At 45.6% G+C, this 9,918-nt stretch overlaps 1 protein-coding gene across 2 annotated transcripts; it reads right to left on the reverse strand.

Moving 5' to 3' along the window:
• Positions 1-224: 224 nt before the first annotated feature.
• On the reverse strand, positions 225-9,859 carry si:dkeyp-68b7.12 (rho GTPase-activating protein 30). Of its 2 annotated transcripts, XM_046407861.1 has the most exons (15): positions 9,761-9,859; positions 8,763-9,198; positions 7,662-7,764; positions 7,413-7,557; positions 6,857-6,939; positions 6,298-6,405; positions 5,939-6,057; positions 5,609-5,783; positions 5,280-5,377; positions 5,121-5,192; positions 4,072-4,809; positions 3,510-3,682; positions 2,800-3,404; positions 1,929-2,026; positions 225-1,847 (listed from the first exon to the last, which is right to left on the reverse strand). In XM_046407861.1, the coding sequence occupies exons 2-15, from the start codon at positions 8,848-8,850 to the stop codon at positions 589-591; spliced, it is 3,864 nt and encodes a 1,287-aa protein (XP_046263817.1). In that variant the 5' UTR covers positions 8,851-9,198; positions 9,761-9,859; the 3' UTR covers positions 225-588. The 2 variants fall into 2 exon arrangements, with proteins under 2 accessions (XP_046263817.1, XP_046263816.1); XM_046407860.1 differs by having other exon boundaries at positions 225-2,026.
• Between the last annotated feature and the right edge of the window lie 59 nt (positions 9,860-9,918).

Below are 9,918 nucleotides of genomic sequence, written 5' to 3' on the forward strand. Positions count from 1 at the left end.
ACATATAATCCGAAAAACTAATAAAAAAAAAAACATAAGTGATACAATCCATTCACCATCCCTATTCTTTTAAATCTACAATAATAGATACATATACTTCATGTAATTACAAAGTATTGTTTATTTAGACTAGTGCAAACATGAGTGAGCTGGATTTAAGGCTAACTTTTGAAAAAATTGTTTATCAAATAATTGTATGTTTTGTTCAATAAACCTAGAAGTTCTGGGTTTAGATAGAAAACATCAGTTTATTCAGATGGATTGTCAAACATTTCATCCTCACTGTATTTCAGCAGCACTTCACATTTAATCCCATCTCTGTGCTTGCTTTTTGTTTAGTTAATTTAATAGCAGGTAGCACACTTGCAGATGTTCACTAGCTTCCTGATGTCCTGGTGCCATTAGGGGTTTAAGATGCTAACACTGTTAAATCTTTACATCTTTAGTAGTGCTGCATGGACAACACTGTAAGAAAGACTGGAAGAAAATCCTCAGCCAGTGCTGGGAAGTTAAAGCCCCTGTGCTACACAAATAGTTTGTATAGTCAAATCAGTTTAAATCAATATACAGACAAAAAAAAAATGAAATTCACTGTGCTTCATTTCCCCGCTCCCTCTGCCTCTCCTTCTCACACTCCTTCTCTTTTTCCCGCCTCATGGTTGCTATGGCGACGGCCTCGTCAAAACACATGCTGATGGGACTGTTCCTGCTCGTGTCCCTCATGGCGGCACTCTCATCGCCATCCCTCCTCCTCTCCCTCTCTCTCTCCCCTCCCCTGAGCGTCGGCTTGTCCCGTTCCCCCCGGCCGTCGTCTCCGTCCTCCTCGTCTTTGTCCCGCTCTGTCTGGACTTTCAGCGAGTTTTCTCTCTCTCTGTCGGCGTCTCTTCTCTCCCTTTGCTGTTGCTGCTGTCGGAGGGTCAGGGCGGTGATTTTGCAGTGCTGCGGCTTCGGAGGCACGACTGGCACCGCTTTGACTTGGTGAACCTTCGGGTGTCTGGAAGTGACCAGCTTCCTTCCTACTCCTCCATGGCTGCAGTCACTTGTCTCACACTTTCTGCCCTCATTCAGTACCTTCATATCAGCCCTGATCAGATCTACACTTGGCTGCGTTCTTCGCTGGTCTTCGGCTCCTTCTTTGTCATTCTTCTCTTGTTCATTTGGAATCACTTCCTCTCTGTCGTGATGCTGGGCCTCGTCGTTGACGACGTGCTTCCCTTGAATTGCCTCATCTAGTTCACTCGTCTCTTTTTCCTCAAACTCCTGCTGCATCTGCGTGTCTTTGAGCTTTGCTTCAGCTGCCTCGACGCTAACTTCTCTCTGGTTTGTCCCTGCTTCGTCAACTTCCACCGTTTTCTCTCCTGAAACCCGTGCTATGTGCTCTTCCTGCTTTCCAGCTGCCACATCTTCGACCTTATCTCCCTCCTCAGCAACACTTTGTCCTCCACTCGTCTTCTCAGCCTGCTTACTTTCCTCTTCTTCTATTACTTTACATACAACATCCTCAAGTTCATCCCAGATTTCACTGTTTGTCCTACAAATTACAATATCCTGCTCTTTGTCACCTTCCTGCATCTTCTCTTCATGTTTTTTGTCAGCTCTCACCTCATTGCCTTCCTCAGTGGTTTCTCCCCACATGCCCTCATCATCTTCTTTTATTTCCAGAACAGTTTCTTGACATGTGTCCTCTACTTCTTTGCATACCGTCTTGTCCTCTCCTTCATCACTGTCTCTCTCGTTTGTATCCTCTCTAGCAGAGGTTCTGGGCTGTTCTGCTGCCCCTACAGTCGGGTCTCCGGACTCCTCTGACGTAGCATCGGCCACAGTTTCTTTCTGTACGACACAAGAATCTGCATGACAAGGTGGGTAATCAGTGAGAGCATTGTCAGAAACTTCTTTCTCCTCCGTGACCCTCATGTGAGCCGTGGTGCCCGATTCGTCACCACCCGGCGGTGGAAAGTCATCGCTGCAGTGTGTCGATGCCTCTGAAGTGAGATGTTGATCTGTGTGATCTTCCTCTGTCACTTTGCTGTAAATGGGTGACAGATAGACACATTTAAGACATCAATAAGAGGACATGAGAAAGACTTTTTAAAGGACTTTAAAATGATTCTACTGCAAATGCAGTGGCTTCAAAACGAGGCGGCGGGTAGGAATTACAGGATAATGCAAAATGCTGAAACTGACAGAATCTGAGGTTTGCTCACATTAGCTACGACGTACTGCATCACCTTAAGCCACTGGTCATACCAGACCAAATCAATTTAGCTTGGATTAAGGGCAAATTAATGCTCTAAACCTGCATTAAGTGATTTTTTGTCCACTTGGGGGCAGCACAACAAGCTGTAAACAAAACTTTAACCTATCAGCACCTTATAAAGCTGATGTGCCAAACATGTTAGCGAACAGCTGCCCATTTACAGATGCTACATACAGATACGGAGCAACACTCGTTTGTTTGGAGTCGGGTTCCTCGTTCTTCTTTTAGGTCTGTTTCTACATGTTCCACTATGTTCCACATCTGCCTGATGCATCTGAACCAAACAGTACTTCTGCAGGATTTAAAACTGAGACAATGAGCTGAAAGATGCGTGAACGCTGTGTAACTGTTTGTGTGCTTCTAACTACATGCACCGTTTGACCCACTGTTAAAGTATAAAGATATTGACAAAAGCAGCTTTGAAGGTGCTGAATACTTGAACATTAAAGCAAATGGCCAACAGAAATGCACTTGCATGACAACTGAGTTCATGTCGAGTTCAACAGACTTGTATTCAGTTGCCAAATAGAAGTCAGCGTCACCTTTGCCAGTTGTTTTCTGGATGGTCTCCCTCCTGGTGAACAACTTCATCCATTTTTGTTAACTCCTTTTCTTCATCCTCATCTTCTTCGTCCTTCCTTTCCCACTCCTGATCTTCATCATTCGATTCTTTATGTGCAGGAAATTCAGTGTTTGGTGACTGGTGTTCTCTTTCCTCAGAGATCTGTAACCGATCAACAGGGACTCCATCAAGATCGCAGCAGTCGGGTTCAACATCCGGTTCAAATCGTTCGTGGTCGTTCAGAAAGAAATCAGGGGGCAGGCTCTTGACAAACATGCACTCGTCGTCCTCACTGCTGTAATCGTGATCGTAACTGACGTCCCCTGCCGCCTCGTCTTCAGAGGAGGACTCGTCTGGTCCGTGGACAGGTGAGGTCATGTAAGGCAAGCTGAGGGACTTAGTGTGTCGGTTCTGTATGTCGAGGCTGAGCGGCCTGTGTGGCTTTAGCTCTGCGGGACTGTGTGCCTCAGGGTCAAGCTGCTGCTGTCTCTGGGGCTCTGCAGGAGGACTGGAGGATTGATTTTGCTCCATAAGCTCATACTCATCGTCCGAGTGACCGGGAGGTTCGACAGAGAACTCCTTCACCTAGCAGGTAAAGAGAGACAGGAAGTGTAAAAAGGATCGCAGGGGAGAAAAGTTTCTATTTTCTGCTCCGCTGTTCAAACCCCACCTGTACAGACACACACACACCTGATACGAGGCGTTGCAGTCCATATGGTCCAGGAATTCAAAGTTATCTTCAACGTAGCCGGAGAGCCCCAAGTCATCCTGTTCCACCTCAGTTGAGTTGAGGACGTCTGACGCATCAAAAACATACTCATTCACCTCTGGCTGAAAATCGGTGGGATTCATTCCCTTCATGTCTGTGAATGAAGCACCAGGCTAAGATCAGGGGTCTGATAATAAAACATCATGATGAGTGAACAGATTGTTGTACTGTATAATACTATATAATATGAATATTTGCATATGCGTAATAGAGACGTTCTAGGTGAGAAGAGTACAGTAAAGATGGAAAATGAAATATCAGGATTAAATGCACTGATGTCAGTCCCTGCAGTGAGTAGCTTAGTGCGACATCACAGCTGGGTGTGGTTACAAGTGCAACCAGTCACACTTCTGACCAGATCCAACAAGATGCATCAGCATTGTGGGGTGTGAACCTTCTTGGTGGGCGGTGGTGATTATAAAACATCATTTATAAAATAATTGATAATGAAAACAATAAAGTTGTGAAAGATGCAGAAATTACCCATGTATTCACTATTTTCATCACCGTCCTTGACTTCATCTTCCTCAGTGTTGGAGGTCAGGCTTTTGGCTCGTTGCTCTCTGGACACACTTCGACCTCCCATCTTCTTCCATCGACGTTGCACTCTGTCCTCCTCCTCCTCCTCCTCCTTCTTTCCTTCATTGTCACCTCCTGCGCCCGAATTCCCTTCTGCATCCATAACTTCTTCCCCGTCTGCCACTTTCCCATTGTGATTATTCTCCTTCTCCTCAGCCTTTCTGTCATCTTCCACCTTCCTTTCCACCACTCTGCTCTCCCGCCTCTCCGCCTTCTCTCCTTCCTCCTTACCTTCCACCCTGTCTCCTTCTTTATCTTTGCCACGATGGATGACCCTGTCGCCGCCGCCGCCTTGCAGCACTCCTAATGCCAGGTTAGAGGTGATATGCAGGGGCACAGTGACTAAGGTGGGCCCCGTGATGTGCATGGCTGCTCTTCGGCCTGCTTTAGTGGAGAGTCCTGGGGATCTGGACTGGAGATTCTCATTGCTTGCGAGTCCCAAACCCTCAGGGTCAAGGGCAGTGTAAGTGCCCTGGGTCCCCCCGCTTACTAATCCGGTTCCCCTGCGGTAGGTCACAGCATATTCACTGCCACCTATCGCACCAGTGGACGCCTCTGAGCCGGGTTTGGGGGAGGAGGTGATGAGGGGTGACGTTGTGGAGGGGTTGGTGGAAGGTGGGTGCTGGCCAGCACGTCTGGAACCTGAAATAAGACAAGACAACAATCAACAAGTCCAAAGAGCCATTTTCAGATTTTGTCCTCAGGGGTTCACAAACCAGAGAAGTACCTTTTCTCCGCTTATCCTCAGTGGTATGAGGGTTTTGACTTTTGTTTGTGGTGCACTAAGTATTGAAAAATGATACTTGAAAATGTCAACTGAAAAACAATTTGTTGTGTCCTTCGATATCCCAGTTACTTTGGAGAATCCACAGGCTTTACTGTCAACATTTTCTCCTGGAACTATTTTCTTGCTGGATCGGTCAATCAAAACAATCAAATTATGCATACAGCACCTTCATTCGGATAGGACGGGGAGCTGAGGGAGTCCATGCTTCTTGCTGGTCTCAAAACGGGTCCGTCTTTCTCTGAAACAAAATACCAGTTGTTTAAGAAAAATATCTCAAAGTGGACTACAAACTACCTGGACTAGCAACTGTGAAAAGGTTTTGTACCTTTGGCTGAGTGTTTCTGCCGCCGTCGTGGGTCGTGGAATCGTCCTCCGATGTTGAAGATGGACATCCACTTTCTGCCCTTGAGAGATCCTTTCCTCCTGAACGAGACACAGACGATGTAATGTAATGTCACAATGGCGGTAAACACTGCAAGCATTATTTCATTGTAAAAACTGTTTACGTAAATCAGGCCTAACGTGAGATCATGTTGCCTGATTGGTTAAATGGGTATTTGGACACTCGGACTGTCCAAGCCTAATCACAGACTTACAGAGGACGTACCAGCTGATAATTATCGATCTTCCTGACAGTTAAATGAGTTTACTCACTTGTCAGTGCCTTCAATGATAGCGTGGTAGGGTCTTATGGGTAGAGGGCCGTCTCCTGGGCTGATATTACCAAAGTTGGGGACAGGTTGAGCAGGAACAGATTTGAAAAACCCTTCTTCCTGACAGGACGCTGCTGTGGGGGAAGGGAGGGACTTCCTCCTCTCACTCAACAGACCTGATAACGACAGAAGCGAGTCGGTGAAGGAGCGCGGGTCTGAGTGGGTCCAAAAGCCTGAGCTGCAGCCCAGATTTACTCATCATTTCACGCAGGATAAATGAAGTGAAACAAAATGGCGTTTCAGTTTCATTCTTATCAGACTAGTGTGTTACCTTGTTCAGGAAACAGCTGAGGGACATGAGTGAGGATGAACTCCACCACGATGGACTGAACCCTGACCTCCATGAAGGCCGCTCTGCCGTTAAACCCAGACGCCTCAATATCCTTTGACCTTAACGTACAGATAGACAGTTTGATTGATTGGCTGATGAATGGATGGACAAAAATGAAGAAAAAGAGTGAAATATAATAATGATTTATAGCACAAAATGGCTCTATTGGCTAAATGTTGGGAATGTTACGCAAATGGTTAATGTATATTTTGCAGCAGAGTCAGGGCAGACCGCAGACCAGTCGCTTGCTCAGCAGTATTTCACCAGAGGTGGACAACACATCACTGACAGCAGCAAACCTGAGCAGATTGGGGGCCCACACGATGGCCAAGTTCCTGGCGTGCATGTTGGTCTCTGAGGAATGTGATGCCATTCTGACAAGATGGCGCATAAGAAACTCCAGAGTCCTGATGGAGAGGAAGTGAAAGGTTAAAGAGACGTAAGCTGGAGCACAAGTAAGTGAGTGAAAAGCTTTCAAAAGCTGTGACTAAATTATTTGTTTCTATGTTAATGGACTTGTTAGTTAATTTAACCTCCATAATCAATTCATATGGGATTTGTCAGACAAAATCTGAAATCTACTACACATTTCTGTAAGTCTGCTGTGCAAAGTGACCATATAATTATCGACCAGTTCCCTTCCCCACGTGGCTCCCTGATGGCAGAGCCCTAAAATCTGCGTGGACACGAGAACGAAGCTGACAAATGCATCAATACTTCAATACTTTTTCAACACCAATCATGAAGTAACAACGCTGGTTGTCATCGGTTTCTTCTGGCAGCCAAAGCAGGCTTTTTATGCAGACTTAGTTGGGAAAACTGCACGGGAACAGTAAACGAGGCAGCAGAGGACGGTACCTGTAATGTGGTCTCGGCAGCTCTTTCAGCACATCTCTGATCTTGACCAGCCTCTCCTCCTCCAGCTGGATGGCCACAGCTTCCTGCAACGCGGCCGGGTGGTTTTTATTCATCACTTTGTAATAAGTCAGCGCTTTTTATTCCACTTTAATTGTCAGAAAATATGCGTGAATGTAATATAACTACAACTAATTGCGTTTACACAAGTGCTGTACTTAAGTACAAGCTTGACACATTGGAATTATTTTGAGTATTACCATTTTACGCTACTTTATACTTGTAGTTACTTTTTACTTAACAAACATATGTTTGAACTACAACGTTAAAATGCTCTTACGTGTATTAGTTACTGACTGAAACAGAGTAATGTATTATTCTATAATAACATAAAATTTAAAAATGAGACAAACTGCACTGAGTGCTTTTACATTTGATACTTTAAGTACATTTTGCTGAAAACACTTTTACTTGTAATGGAATACTTTCAGACTATTGCATTTCTACTTTCATCTAAGGGGGGGGGGGTGTGAAATGTTGATGTGTGTGTGCTACTCACAGCAAACTTGTCATACAGCTGGTACGTGAGCAGAGGGTTGGGCAGCTCTCTGAAATACGCTTTACACAGAGAGCTGACACAGTGGATGTCCTGCAGGTACACGTCCTTGTTCAGATCTGGACTCCCGTCGCTCTCAAACTCTCCCCTGGTCGCACACACACACACACACACACATCAGCACATCTCACAATCCTCACGGAGTACACAACACACTCACAGATAGCGTTAGTGGGAGGCGCAGACACACACCGTAGTTTCTGTATGTTGGACGACACGCCGGACAACCTGTAGATCCCATCCACGATTCCATGTGTCTCAACAAACTCACTGCAGCACCGCAGGACCTGAGGGACTGTGGGACGGACAGTAAGTGACTCAAATTAAAGGACTGAATAAAAACATGTATAGGAACAATAATGCAAAATGTTCATATATTTTAGCTTTGAACATACACTTTTATCTGTAGGTTCTGTACATGGAGGTCAAGGAGCCTTTATATGTTTTGTTTCTGACATACACGTATTCTACAGGGACATCTGAGGAGGACAAGCTGTGGACAAAACGTCTCGTCCATGTAGAACAGAACAAAAGCACTGGGGATGAGATGTGTGAGCTGTGTGCGGGTATTTTCTGTCCTTTTTAGCAGATTATTGCCAAGCAGATTATTTGCAGATTATTATTTTGAAACTGTTAGCCAAATACGTGATGCGCAGAATAAATGGATCACATCCTGAAACATTCAAAGCGTGGAGTTTAAGTGTCAATTTGTTGTGGGAAGAAAACAAATACAGGCGCTCACATTCCTCTTCTTCTTCTAAATTCTGCACAGCATACATTTAAGGGATGTAAAATGGCAGCATGGGCTGTTGAAAACTAAGGGCTCCTTTAGATAAATGAAGTGGTGCTGTTTATTCACAAGGCTGACAGTAAAACGTGACTAAGGGTTTCCCTTTAGAGAGCAGAGCTGGTGCTCTAAATGCAGAGTGCTTTCTCGCACCAAAAAACAGTTGAACATGAGCTTTTAATAAAAAGTCAGCATGTCTTTCTTTGACTTCATGTGTCTGAAATATCACAGCAAAAACAGACACCAAGTGTTTTAAAAACACTACAAATAATCTGACCAAATAAAAGCAACCGTCAACTTTCAAGAGGCGATCATTTGTGTTCTGAAATACTGACACAAACACGCGTGAACCCACATGGATTCTCATGTTGTTCTGTGAACCCTGCACTGTTAGTCAGTGTTGTTTCTGGTGATGTTGTTGCTGTTCATCTGCACAGGATGCTGTTTAGTGTGTGCTGTAATTAAGGAAATGGTTACAGGGGAAAAAAAAAAGTCAGTTCACTTACTCTCTTGAGAGGAGGCATTCAGGTGATCCAGCAGATCACATCCAAACACCTTCTCTTTGTTCCCTCCTTTTCTCCGAACTCTCCTCATCTCTTCCTGTTGGCTGTTTCCACCTCACATTCAGACCGGCCCGAGCTGCTCTGCTTGCGACCGATCGACTGACTGACCGACCGACCGACCGACTGACTGTCTGTGTGGATCTCGGATGTGTTAACCAACTCGGTTAATGTGACAGTGGCTGTACAGAGGCGCTGTACATTTCAGTGATTTCACCGTCCTGCTGCTGCTGCTGCTGCTGCTGTCGTTTCTGTTTCCTTTTGCTTTGCTTCAGTGCATGTTGTTGGGTGCAGGTTGTTCCTTCGGTAAGCTCTGCTGCATTGGTACGAGTTGGTGTGTAAAAGCCGGAGTGTTACAACATAGCTTGGTTTGTCTTTCACCCTGAAAAGGCAGAAGTAACAAAACTTTCACGCTGCAGACAACAATCTCCCCTAAAATCAAACAACAAATTGAAGTGAATGTTCATCCTGCATACGAGTCTATTAACTTCCCCCTGATGCACTCAGGTTTTTTTTGCTTCCAAACCAGAGGCCACACCCTTGTCTCTGCACTTCTCTTATTCAGTGAAACGAGCCTCTGAATGTCTCATTACAGTCACACCATAATGTCGCTCTGTTGCCGGTGGACCCGCTTAAACCTCCAATCCCAGCTAAAGCCAGAGGGCCGTGTCCATTACAGGACGGTTCTGTCCCCGCCGCCGCATGTCAAGGCCATCGCGGCCCCCCCTTTTCACTGCAGCGGAAGTCGAGCACTCTTAAAGCCTGAACCTACAGACTCAGGCAGACATTGAAACTCACTCCCCATCCCCTCCGTCTTCCTGACACCTGCCACTGCCCTCCGTTTGGCCACCAGCCCTCCCTGCCTGCCCACCTTTAGGAAGACGTTTCAGAGAAGAAATCGTGAGGAAAGGATCGAGTTAAAAAGCGAATACGTGTGTTCCTACCTTCACTCTGCATCGGCACACAAGTAGCAGCATAAAATGATGACGCAAGAAACCACCGAACTTCCCCTGTTAACTTCCTGAGTGTCTCTCAATTTCTTTTGCGTTCTCTCTGTATGTGGCCCACAGTTTCTCCGCCTCTGCTGATTGAGTAGGGAAAT

Source organism: Scatophagus argus, chromosome 13 (assembly GCF_020382885.2).
Source record: "Scatophagus argus isolate fScaArg1 chromosome 13, fScaArg1.pri, whole genome shotgun sequence".
In the NCBI taxonomy this organism is placed as follows: Eukaryota; Metazoa; Chordata; class Actinopteri; family Scatophagidae; genus Scatophagus; species Scatophagus argus.

Coding starts and splice junctions, on each gene's coding strand:
- si:dkeyp-68b7.12 (XM_046407860.1), bottom strand. CDS start 8,850: ATGAGGAGAGTTCGGAGAAAAGGAGGGAACAAAGAGAAGGTGTTTGGA. Junction 5,193..5,279: donor GCAGAAACACTCAGCCAAAG/GTACAAAACCTT, acceptor ATTTTGTTTCAG/AGAAAGACGGACCCGTTTTG. Junction 3,405..3,509: donor ACTGCAACGCCTCGTATCAG/GTGTGTGTGTGT, acceptor TTTACCTGCTAG/GTGAAGGAGTTCTCTGTCGA.